Source organism: Argiope bruennichi, chromosome 1 (genome assembly GCF_947563725.1).
Source record: "Argiope bruennichi chromosome 1, qqArgBrue1.1, whole genome shotgun sequence".
In the NCBI taxonomy this organism is placed as follows: domain Eukaryota; kingdom Metazoa; phylum Arthropoda; class Arachnida; order Araneae; family Araneidae; genus Argiope; species Argiope bruennichi.
Genome location: NC_079151.1, coordinates 145,547,617 through 145,561,662, shown reverse-complemented (window position 1 = coordinate 145,561,662; position 14,046 = coordinate 145,547,617). Strand labels below are relative to the sequence as shown.

General features: G+C 30.4%; 1 protein-coding gene across 1 annotated transcript in view; it reads left to right on the top strand.

The window, feature by feature from the left end:
* Nucleotides 1–14,046, top strand: part of LOC129981466 (metabotropic glutamate receptor 2-like) — a 107,393-nt gene that overhangs the window by 34,347 nt on the left and 59,000 nt on the right. The window contains exon 2 of the mRNA XM_056092316.1: nt 12,611–13,712. Within this exon, the coding sequence (XP_055948291.1) occupies nt 12,710–13,712 (1,003 nt within the window). The 5' untranslated portion in view covers nt 12,611–12,709. The remainder of the gene's footprint in view (nt 1–12,610; nt 13,713–14,046) is intronic.

The following is a 14,046-nucleotide window of genomic DNA, read 5'->3' as shown; positions in this document are numbered from 1 at the left end:
AATAATTGAGAAAAGTCATTTTTTAAAGATTTTTTTTTTGTTTTGGCTTCAAAATGATCAAAATAAATCCGAATTTTAAACTGTTTTTTAACATTATAGATATTTACTTCGAAGAAATATCCGAATTAAATACAGACATATTAATTCGAATTTTAGGTGAAGAAGCGTTCTTAAAAGCAAATTTAAAACATTTGAATTAGTCTTTGACAGTATTCGGACTGTGTTTTGGTTTTAATTATTTCAAATAGAGATTCAAATTGAATAAAATTGTTGTGATGAAATGATGGGATATAACATAGTGTGAAATTGAGACCTTTGGTATTGATTCCGCGTTATAAATGGTCAAAGGAGTATTGGCATTTTAAATACAACTTCTATTCTTAACTATCTCCTTGACTAAACTCAAAAGTGGTTTATTCAGTTCCAAAGATTGAACACAAAATATTAGTTTATTATTTGCCATTTATTAACTTATATTTTTCGAAATAAATTCCGAATCTTATTTTGTTTTCTTAAGGGATTCCTAAAAGTTAGAGATATCTATAAACTCAAGTAATGCTTTTTTAAGATTCAGTTTTATTGTGATATGGAATATAAGCAAAAAGTGTAACCCAACAACCACGGCATGATTGATTTACTTTCTTCCATTAACCATGAAAACTGTTTTAAAAATTCCATCAAGGTAATATTTTACTATCTCTTCGACAAAGCCATTGTGTTTTGACGCAAAGCTATCGAGGAATGCAATACATCAATTTAATAACTCTATATATTTCGCACATCAGATGCGAATCATAAATATATTTATCAAATTCACTAAGTTGATTTTTGAGAAAATAAAACCAGAATTTACTATTACAAGTTCTGATAAACATTTGAATTGTTTGTTCTTCCTGTTTGTCATTGAATTCCTTGAGATATTTTATAAAAATTTTCTGATTTCGTACTTTTTGGCAAAAAGATTAATATTTAATATTTCCTTCATAATTTTTTGTTATTATTTTCAAAATATATAAGCCACAAAAAAATACTGATGTTTTTCAAAGTAATATAAAGAAGGAAAAAAAATCTTCGTCTTTTTTAAAACTTAAATGAAAACTATTGTTTTACATTCATTTTCTATTGTCACTGTGGGTTTAACTGAAGTCGAAAGATAATAAAAGAAATCAAACAATTTCCGTTATTTTTTTGCAGCAAAAAGAAAATTTACCCTTATAGTGAGAATCAATTCAAAACCATTTTGTGCTCAGGATGTTTAGAAATTGAATATCTATATTATACTATTAATTTATGTGCTAAATTTCGGCTAGAGAAACAGTTGATAATTTTTCTGTGTCTACAATTTGGTGCATAGCAGATTAATTTAATATACAAATATTTTTAAAAAGATAAATTAAATTTTTTCCCTGAAATATTACAAAAAAATTACTAGTGAAAACTGGTAGTCTGGTTTCTAGTTGTTTTGCGTAGTACTTTGATGTCTCGTCGCCAGTAATATGTGCAATAGATAACAAAACTGGTGCGGCGAAATTGCTATATATCACATGTCAGCATGAAATCACTTCATAAAATTTCAAGCTATGAAAATTGTGATGAGTGTTCATTGCAAAATACTGTAATGGAAAATCAATCATGCCTTTGCATCCATTTATATGTACAAAAGTACAACAAACGTACGTGGAACAGGATTCTCTCTTATTATTATTGTCGAATAGGATTTATACAAAAACCGACTTTTTTGAAAAACCGGTTGTGGAATTCCATATTTCTAAAAAACCGGTTTTAGCCGGTTTTCGAATGTTTGTCAAAAACAAAAATAGAATATGGAAAAATATTTAATTTATATAAAATAACGAAAAACGAAATCAATGTCAAAGTCAAAACATATATATATATATATATATATATATATATATATATATATATATATATATATATATATATATATATATATATATATATATATATATAAATTAAGAATTACATATACATATTATTTACACAAAATAACGAAAACTCAAACAAAATTTCAAATAATATTTATATTATTTTCCCTAATTTTCAATTTTCCTAAGAAAATAGGATCTTAAAAAACATAAAATATCTACTGAACGGTGGCTAAGTCTTGTTCTTATTTTCGACACATCATATAAAATTGAAAATACTCTTTCACTAGCTACTTAGTTTGGTTTTATAGTTTTCATGGTATCAAATAACAAATCGAAGTTTTTTGTTCTTTTATTCGTTGACTCAAATAATAAAAAACCAGCTTTCAGCGTCTTTGGATTTTCTCCAGGTTTTCAAGTTTTTCTTCAGGGTCTTCACGAAACTTTTGAAAAAAAAAAAAGCATCACTCTGATGAGTAGTTTCCTCGATTTGCTCTTCATCAGAATTGATTTCCACATAAGAATTCGGAAATATTCTAAACAGTATCTTTCCAGATAACTCAATAATTTCGGTTTTTGAAGCTAAAAAAAGTACACTGGATTTCTCCGCTGAACTAGAAATGTACAAATACAGCAAAAGAGTTGTTAATTCTACTTTTTTCTTGAATTCGTTTGCCTAAAGCATATACTTATTTCAGTGTTTAAATTTTTTCGTTCATTTAACTGAAATTTAGATACACCTTTTCTTGTTAATAAATTGGATCTCGTAACCTTCAGCTGCTAGACGAATCGGTCTCAACCGATTAAATTCAAAATATTTGTTTGTTTATTTATTTATTTGAAGAAGAGAAATATCCAGGCTTTCAGGAAAACCGTTTTTTTTTTTTTTTTTTTTTTTTTTTTTAATTTATAAACCGGTTTTCAAATGTGACAAATATACTTTTAAAAACTGTTTTTTTTAAACCGGGTTTGAAAAAACGTCAAACCCTATTGTCGAAGGACAACAGTAAAATATATACATAGCACCTACGACTGCATCTTTGAACATCTTTACAGCTGCAATGAATTCAGCAATTCGCTTAGCTATTTAATGAAGCTGTAGATGAAAGATGAACTAGAAATGCTCTGAGTATGTTCGCCGTGTCACCAAAATGTGCATTCAGTCAGAGAAAAAGTGATGTAAAAGAAATCAAGAAATAAGTCAGAAAGGTTAATCGAATACGGAGATAGGTTTAACCTTCGCTTCATCTCTATGACTTGATTACGGAAAGGAATTTTCATATTTTCCAGAGCAATTATCTTACAAAAATTGACTTTGTATTATTTTAAAATTCAAAAAAAAATTCTTAATGATATCAATTTCATTTCCGCATAATTTCTAATTAAGTTTTAATGATACTTTTTTATTTAAATTTTATACGCAATTAATTTGATACAATGGATTTAAATATTATAATAAAATATTGTTGACTATACATCTAAAAAGTCAATTGCGTGCTTTTCCCAATTAATAATGAATTACTAATCCCGTTAGAAAATTAGTCTTTTTACAATTTAATAAGAAGACGTATTTTATTTCGGAATGGATTTCTTAAACATACATAGTTTTCTATGTAATTCATAGAAGGCTATGTGTTTATGAAATCCATAATTTTTTTATAAGATTATAACGAACCATAAATGATTTCATTTTGGATTAAAAGTTAAAAATTACTATAATTCGTTTAACAATTAAAATAATCAACCACATTAAGAAATTCAAAATGTTCTATTTTAATAAAACACTATCTAAAATTTCTATTTTTTTATTATAATTGCTGATAATAAATAATCAAAATTTACAAAAGAAAGGAAATTTTCGATAACAGTAATAAAGTTTTTTAATCATGCATAATGCTAGTAACTGATAATTTTTAACGATTTAAGTGACATCAAATTTAAAAATCTTGAATACGTAACACCGGTTCTATTTTGCTTTTTTTAAAAAGAAGCGTGACTCTGCTCTCGGATTCTTGAACTTCTGTATTTCCCTACCTCAGCATGAGGTGGTATTCAATCTGTCTGTCTTTCCAAGACAAATAAATCCTGCATGAGATTCTTGAATCAATGACCCCGATTGACGCACCTTAGGTTTAAAAAAAAGCTGTTTAAATTCTTTCGTGTCTACAGTTTTTTTGGATTTGGATGCATTTGGACCTTAATTTTAAATTTAAATTAATTAATTTTAAATTCAATTAATTAAGTAATTTTAAAGTTGCTTAAATAATTAGTTGTAAATTTAATTAATTAATTTTAAATATAAGAAAAATTTAGGAAATTAAAAATATTTATTTATAACTTTTTTATCACTTATTCGAAAATCTCTAAAAAGTTGAGTTAAAAAAATGGGATATGTATGATTTTCAATTATGTGTTATTTATTTGTAACTGGTTTATATGAATTTCATCATTAATATGTTTATTTTCAACATATATTTTTCTGGAAGGCCTTGAGAATAATGTAATTATTCAAGTTTGCAATGGGTAAATTTTATTCAAAAATACCTTATTATTATATTACTCATATTTTAATTAATTTTATTTAAACTATCTGCGTTTGGTGCAAATGGTGAGGTTAAAACTTTAATCATCTTCAATTGTAATTGATGTTAAAATTAAAAATTCTAATTAAATGATACAACCTTTCTTATTCTCAAAACAATATAATTTTCATAATTTTTTACTGTAAATCAATGTAACGTTTCATGAATAACGAAGAATTGCATTACAAAAATGATAAGCTCTATAACAAAACTCTTGATAATGTCTTGTTCACCATTCAGCATTTTACTTATACATGACTCACGGTATCTGAAGATAAAGCTTTTTTATTTATTTCTGTAACTATTAGAAGGTAATTCAGCCTGGAGTATTTTTATAATTATTTTTCTTTTGTTGAATTGAATATTTAATTCTTCAGAACGCAATTACAAGGGGTGTTCAAATGAAAAAGTACGAAACGATATTGTGGGTGTAAATGAAGTCTGCATTCAAAGTATAAATCATGGGTCTGAGCACACTGATCTCATTGATTAACCAGCGCAAGGATTGCTTAATACCAGAATTCATATGGCCGTGACGAGACCCAGTCCTTCACAGTGTCCTTGAGTTCGCCGTCAAAGTTGAAGCGCTTCCGTTTCAGATGTTTTTTCAGGGACCAAACACATGAAAATCGCAGGGCGACATGTCTGGGCTAAAGGGTGGATGGTCGAGCTGCTCCCACTTGAACTTGGTCAGTTCCACGTGTGGAACTGGCCAAGGTAACTGGCGCCATGCGCATTATCATGGAGCAGAACCACACCCTCCATGATTAGCCCCGGTATTTTGTTCTTGATGAACCCGCTTAGTCTTCGGAGTGCCTCACAGTACATCGGAGTTAATGGTTCTTTTATGTTCGAAGAATTCAACAAGTAGTGGACATTGGACGTCGAAAAAGACGGCAAGCAACATCTTATCTGCTGACGCCACGGCTTTGCACTTTTTAGGGGGAGGTAACGACGTATGCTTCCATTGCATGCTATCTCGCTTTGTCTCTGATTCGTTGTGATGGCACCTGCTGTCATCACCTGTGACGATCTGCTCCAGGAAAGCGGGATCTTCATGATACCGAAATAGATGTTGAAGTGCTGGCCTCATACGCTGTTCTTTGTGCTGACCGGTCAACTACTCCGGAACCCACTGCGCGCACACCTTCCGATAACGCAACCTGTCATGAACAATTATCCATAAAGTTCAACGCTGACATCCACTTTCACAGCCAACATTCGCAATGTGACACGCCGATCACTTCTAAATAGGTCATTTATCTTGTAGATGAGATTAGCCGTGTTTCCTGCCCTGGTCTCGGATCCTCAACCAAACTCTCACGGCTTTCACGGAAACGGGAACTCCATTTTCTCACTGACTTGTCTGACACACAGTCTTCCCCGTACACAGTGACCATCCGGCGATGAATAGCAGCCGGTGTAACACCTTCCGCTTTCAGAAATCGGATAACGTCATGCTGCTCCTCAATCGTCGAATTTTGCAATATGAACGCCATTTTGTCTTCACATGCACTTCCACGTCAAATGGACGGCGCTCTTTATAAGAGTCTCCGCTCTCTCCTGCTCATGCGGGCGCCCTCGATCTACGCCGGTAAAGCCGGTTTATAAGAGCCTCTAATCTACGCCGGAGACTCCAATCGCATTCGTAGATATCTCGCTACGATCTCTCATAGCGGCATAGGCAAATATGTTAAGAGTTATGTCGTTACAACGTTTCGTACCTTTTCATTTGAAACCTCTTGATGCATAAGTATTTTTTTATTTTAAATAAGTAAGTGACATATTAAACTGTAATGATAAGAATGTATTATATTTTGATTAAAATACGACATATTGTTTGCTGCATTTTGATTTGAATGTGGCTATACTTGACTATTTAGAAAAAAATATGTTGTTTCAAAGAAATAAATATAGTATATATTAAACTATCAAAAGTAAAACAAAAAAATTCTACTTTTAATTTAATAATTTTTGTTTGTTATAGTGATGGACAGCGAAATAATGTTCTTAATCAGAAATTGAAATATTTTCAAATTTAATCATACATCTGACTTTCATTGCAGATGTATTGCTGATCTATCAAAGCTGATTCTCTCTTAAAGATCATTAAAGGAAGTTATTAGTGTTAAATATTTTCAAACTTAACCCCCAATTAGGCTGGTGATATTATTCAGTGAATCTAGAGGATTGCGTAGGAATTTCGCGAGCATGGTGTTTGCCCATCAAACAAAATTTACGGCGAAACGAAAAAATGCATTGACAAATGTCGCCTCTCGTAATAAAACTGTTTAGCAATACCATTTAACTTTGTCTGTATATTAATAGCAAATTATTGATGCTTAAAATGTAAATTAATGAATAAAGTTTTTTTCTTTTCTTTTTTTTTCTTTTTTGTGCATTTTGTGAAAAAAAACCCACCAAATATTTATGCAAAATTTGTATTTATATTGCGGTGTGACTTTGCACGCACCTGTAATAGCCGTATCATTTTTTCATTTTTTTAAGGAAAGCCCTTGTGATATTCTGTCTAAATTTTTATCTGCAATTCCTTGTATTCTTTTCACATAGCTAGTTAATAGCTAGCTAGTTAGTCACATAGCTAGTTAACATTCCAATAGCTAGTTAAATAATAATAGACTGATATCTACGCTGTTATCAAAAATAAAAGAAAATGTATTATTTAATTATTAGCAGATATTTTAAAGTGTTTCGGAGTTTCAAAAATTCCTTTATGTCGTTGAATATGGAATTTAGCAAAGTAGAATACAAACAGTACAATATAAGCACATTCATGGATTGAGAAACAATTCCTTGAAAGGAATATTCTATCTAACTTCCAGGACATATTTTGACGAATGTCTAAATTTCAGATTTTTCCAAGAAAATAATGATTTTATCGAAGAGAATAATGATAAGACCAATAATGATAGATAACCAAGAGAATAATAATTTCAAAGAATTCGAAAAACGAATCGATATTGATCCGGCATATTCCAGCATATCAGAAACAAGTGTTCGCAACGTATTTCACCTCGAGGCCCATTCCGAAGTGAAGTGACCTCGAAACACATAGACCGGCTATGAAACTGAAAAATCCATCCAAGTGTTTTGTTCTTTCTTATTCCACTTTTCATGTGCGGGAAAAAAATTGGTTTGTTTCTAAATGCAAAGAATTACGGTTAATGTTTATACAAGTATCAAGTTGCTTGAATGAAAGGAGAAGTATCCTGCAGCGAGCTGTAATCTTGGGAAGAAAACTCTTTGAAAATATTTGAAAGAATAATAGATTCGTGCTTTCTTTGTTTTCTTTATCTGATATGACTTTCGTTTCTACATACACGTAATGGTTTTTCCCGGCGATTTTATTGCTCTTCTTCCCTTTTCTTCTTCTTCTTCTTTTAACATTTATGCACGCACCTGCAAACATGCAGTGTTGGATATAAATATAACGCCCACGTTCTGTCAGAAGCTTTGTGAATTAAAGTGTATCACAATAATATTTAATGAAATATTTTTGTGTAATCTAATACTATAACAGTGTAATACTTTTGACAGTAAAATTATGTATTTTTAGGTCACAAGAGAGAATATTTTTATCATTTCGAAGACTAACAAAATACCCTTAATCTTTCATTTACTTTCTTGTATGCATAAAAATGTATTGTAATGAGTAAAAAAAACTCGACCTCTAAAAAACGAGACAGATTTATTTTTCTGAATCTTAGAAAGCAATTTTGAAAATTACATTTTTGTATGCATCTCTGTGATTGTTATTTTATAAAATCGCGATTATCTATAAGGATTAAATTTGACATGGGGCCTTTACAATAAAATCACAGATTGGTTGCAAATTTGGTTCAAATCAGTTACCGGAAAGAATATTATTTTTTAAAAATTCCTTCACGACGTTTTGAAACCAAAGCGAGCCTTATTTACGAAATTTTAAATGCGCACTGGCACTAACGTTCAATAAAAGTACTATTTTTTACTTTTAATGATTATATCTAACGGTTTGTTTCCTTTCAAGCCCAAAGAAAATATTATTTGCATTTTTTTGTTGTCTTTATTATTACGCTTGATGCCATTTCGGCTAATGGAAACATTAAGCTATTTTTTTTGTGTGTGTGTACACGTATTGTGGTTAAAATTTAAAATAAGTTTTTAAAACTGTTTTAGCATACAAACTGAAAGACTAAGTGAAAAGTATATCCTAGACTCTCTCTCTGTTTATATATAAATTTATTCAATGAATATACACACATGCATATATAAATATAAATATACAAAAGTTATTTCCTGAAAAAAAATATAGTTAAAGAATGCAAAATCTAAGTAGTAAATTGGAAGTGGACGATAATATATATATATATATATATATATATATATATTATCGTCCACTTCCAATTTACTACTTAGATTTTGCATTCTTTACTTTTAATATATATATATATATATATATATATATATATATATGCGTGCGTGTGTGTGTGTGTGTGTAACGATATCTCTTGACTTAATGAAAATCGTAATTAATTTCCTAGTTTATTTTTCTAAAATTAGCCCATACTACTTTATTATAGATTTTTTTATTTCCTGATTCAAATCCCAACGTAATCTTATGTCTAAAGATATGTTGCTGAGGGATACATGAAATTTAAATTATGCATAAGAGATTTAATTAAAATTAAACACAATTAATTGCATTCCCAGAAATCAGTTGGTAGCCAAAGGTAGTTAATTTATAAATATAAGGTGCATATTTCAAAGTCTATAAGTCGCTTTAGAATATATAACATAATTGACAAAAGAAATATCTTCATCTGAAAGGAGTAAGTTCAAAAAAGGAGTAAGTTGAGTAACATGTACGCAACAGATTTTCAGAAAAAAACAACAAACTTGTTACCAATTCCTTGCTGAAAAGAATTTCGACGTGGTATTTTGTCATATATCATGCAAAAAATAATTGAGGAACAATTTACCTTTACGATATTCAACTTATCATGTCATAAAAGCTCCCGCCTATCGATGCACACCCCTAAACATGAAAGAGACGAAAGTTAATGGACAAATAATAACAATGTGTCACCCCAAAGATGTTGAATCTCACCAACGAGCAACACATGAAGGATATTTCCCGAGGCTGATGGGCAAATGTCTGAAATTTCGGGCAAATCACACCACTAATGATAGGTGCACTATTCATTGGGTAATGCATATTCCTAAGGAAGTTGCTTTCTGTACATAGAGAGCCAGGACCAAACCCTAAATGAAACGAAAAACTAGTCGATGCAAGTTATGTTCGGGAAAGGACGGAAGACACTCGGAGCAAATCTACATCTGTTTGAACGTTTGAAAATTGCTATCGTTATGTCAAAATAGGGTGGACATTTGCTATCAAATTGTTCCTTCTTAAGAGACTATTTAATCATCTTTCATCACTGCGGCTTATTTATTTTTAGGAAAGAGGTATTCACCTTTCAGAGATAGTTTAGTGGAACGAGGCGTGGCGTTCATGTTCTTAGAAAAGGAATTCTCTCTTTTTCACATCAGAAATGAATATGTGAAGTGATGGTTATTATCACGTTAAAGATATATTTGAATATATTTTTAACGTGCAAAGAATAAAGAAAGTGAAGAGATGTGATATTTTTTTTTGATTCACAGAATTAGCAAAAAAAGTAAATTGAAAGAAAGTTTAAGTAATATTTTTTTTTGATTCTCAGATTATACTTTAATGCATTATATTGATACCAGAGTTTGATGTCCGTTGACTTAGAATTATAAGGTATTTAGTGTAGTTTCTAGCTATATATAGATACATTCAAATAAAATTTTATAATTCTGAACATCTATAAGCATTTTTAACTTAAATTCTGGTTTTAAATTATTTTACAGGCAACAATATTGAAATTGTTTATTTTGAAGTTACTAATGTATTGTGAAAGCTGTTTGCTAAGGGGAAAATAAAAAAAATATTAGCAATAAATGTTTTCTAGGTCAAGTTGCATAAAGCTTTAAATAAAAGCAATATATAAGCTATAAATAAGAAATTAATAAAAATATTTGCTTATCAGATCTAACTTTATATGTATAAAAGTTCTTTTGTTTTAAAATTTCTTTGGGACAATAAATAAACAAAATTTCTCATGTTCGAATTATCAAATAAAAGTTCGAATGTTAAAATTATCAAATAAACCAGTAATAAATTATAATAAACGTTAAATTTAATTTATATTTACTTATACCTTTATGCATGAACTTAAAATGAGCTTCGTTTAAAAAAAGCAGTATTCACATTTTAAATTGATTTTTATATTTAAAAAGTCAATTCACTGAAAATGTAACTAAAGTTTATGTTTAATATGCAGTTTATTATGAAAACAATCTTGAATGTGTGGAATGTTTTTCATGCTTTGGAAGAGATATAAGATTTTTTTTCTAAAATGTACTGAAAATAAGTTTCTGTTCATCTCTAAATTAATTTTATCAATCTCCATTCTCATGAACCATTCTTAAGTAAAGGGTTTCTTGGATTGACGGAAAAAACTTGGTGTATATGCTTTTAATAAGTATGGAATCATGTATTTCAAAATAACAAATTCAAGCAAACTTTGTCATGAAACTATATCAGATACAGAATTGTAGATTTTTTTTCTCTATTAAACCAGATTCTTATGCATGGTATGAATCTGTTATGAGAGTTGCAGCTTCTCTTTGTTTGATTGAAAGTGAAGTTTTCGATTTATTATTCTACCATGTGAAATATTATTTAGACTTATAAAAGTAAGGCTTAACTACAACATATGAAATCATTTTATTGCTAATAATAATTTTTTTTTTTGTATTTTTTATGATTATTTTTCAAAATTTCATGTCATGTGTTTGAGTTGAACTATGCATTTGAAGATAAACTAGAAAGCAATTAGCAAAATGGAATTTTCTACTATGTAACATCTATATCATTTGTGAGCAAGCATAAAAATGGAAAGTTTTACCAACTTAGAAAAAGAGTTGAAAGTTGATTGATCTTAGAAAGCAATTTGTCATACGAAATGTAATCTGCACATTTCAGATGGTATGCAACATGCAACATATATAATGGAATGTTGAGTAAAATTGGTGAGTCGTCCGAGTTCCATGATCTCATTACGTCGTCTTTTTATTGGATGAAAAAAGATTAGCCTAAAAAAGATAGCCTAAAGCCTGAGTGTTATGTAATAACATCTCAGCAAAACAGTACCATTTACTAACTCTAATTACAAGTTTTTGGCCGTTTCTTTTTATTCTAATATTCGCGTGCTGGTCAGTTGATGTTCTTAGGGTCAAACGCTTGTGAGTGGATATTAAACATTGCGTGTAGAGATTTTACCCTCATCCTTCTCCATGATATAACGATAGTAATTGATGAGGTGACAGAACTTGCTGTTGGACATGTTTCAGAGTATTAGGCACTTTATCATTACGCTTTTAAGGTTCCAAATATAACTCACATTTCTTTTATAAGGGCTTTGATGATCAGAAAAAGACAAATGATACTGCATATTTTTTAATAATATATAAATAAATGATTTCTGTATTTTCAATGCTTATTACTTTCCAAATAACCTAAATTTCGTACAAGAAATTGTGCATATAAGTAATGTAAATGATAGTGCAAAGAAATATAATTATTTTCGACAATAATGTTATAAGCTATTATTCATATAAAGTAAGTGACAATTCAGTACGTGAAAAGCTATGAGCTACTATACACACAATGACTGGCATGATATTTGCTTCTAAAATTCTTAACGTTATAAAATTTTAATTAAATTAGAATCACTGATAAAATTTCATTGCACTGAATATGATTTAGAAGTGCATAAAAAAAGTGCAATTTATTTACATGTAAGACTTATTAACATAATATAATGATGCATCGCTTAACTTTAATTTTAGAACCTACTTGAGCTACTGAAGATTATAATTTAAATTTACTTTGTACAGTAAAATACCTCATTGATAATGTAAAATACTATTAATAACTAGTATATTTATTCTTGATTTACCTAACCGTTCTATTAAAGTAGATATTTTAATTTAGAGTTTGTATTTTGTTGCAATTTACTACTAACTATAAGTTTATTTTTTGCTTTACAGGCATACAAAAGAAAGCGTGCTGAGTGTGAAGAAAGATACTCCTAAGGAGTACAAACGCAGTAGCAGTGTTGCTACTAGCAACACCGCCCTTGATGTCCAATGGCTAATAGGACTAACAACCCCAGCATCATCGCATCAACACCATTATGGACTCAAAATATCACCCATATCATTCCAGGAACTTCATTCGTCAACTGTTCCCTCATCACTGATGGCCTCCATCGCAGAAAAGAATCATGGGTCATACCGTTAGTTGTACTTTGCACTATAAACATCACTGCCATATTATTATTCGAAGCATACGTGCTTTATAAATCTTGTGGAAGCCGACGGCATCTGTTTCTGGGACAGATTCTACTTCTTGGACTTTTCCTTAGTTCATTACTAGGGTTTGCCTTCGTGCCCACCCCTAATTGGTTCACATGTGCTGTCATCAGAGCTGGAGTTGGCATCGCTTACGTTCTCATATTTGCTACTCTTCTTGTGAAATGTGTCTTCCTCTTAAGTTTGCACGTTGGTGTGTATCTGAGTGCTGCTTACCAAGGCCTGCTTCTTTTCTTTGCTGTCACTGTTCAGCTGGTCATTGCTGTGCAATGGCTCATCTACCGTCCAGAATCCTTGGTAATAGTGAACCAATTCACATGCACTACAATATGCGCTACTACGATACTGGACACAGTCGCTTCCTTGGCATATAATATGCTACTTATAGTTGGTGTTGCCTTGTTGGCTATTCGAGCAAGAACTGTACCGGAGAATCATCGTGAGTCCCTCTACATCGGAGTCGCTATTGGCTTAACTATACCCCTTTGGGTAGCATGGATTGTAATATCCAGTGTATCATCAACTGAGCACCATGATCCCTGCCTTGCTTTCGGTGTAGTCGTGACGGCCAGCATTGTGTTTCTGGTGATGTTCCTGCCAAAAGGTCGTCAACTGGCATCCATGGGCCGAGGAGGTCCCTACACTGACGACGGATTCTCTTCTGTGAACCAGTCCATCTACACACCATCTTTTTTGCATCTGAAGCCGCCAATCATGCCGTTTGTGAAGCAGGGTACTCTCGTCAAACCTCTTACATCCACATTTCCAACTCATCCAGGTAATTTAAAGCAAAATACATTGGAAATATTACTAAGTAATATACACTGGCAATTAAGAAATATATATTGGTAAACTTATTATACTTAAATAATTTATACTCTTACAATCGAACTGAAAAATTTAATTTAATTTAACATTTAATATTAGAAGGGAAGAAGAATAAACCATCACATGTTTTAAATTGTATCGAATAAGAAGCTAAAGTTTTTTTTTTTTTTGCAATTTTTTTTAAGTACATTAATAATTTAAATTCATTCATTCATGAATAAAATTTGTAATTCGATTCCATTCGCTTTTTAAATTTATTTTTCAATACGTATGAAAATTCTCAT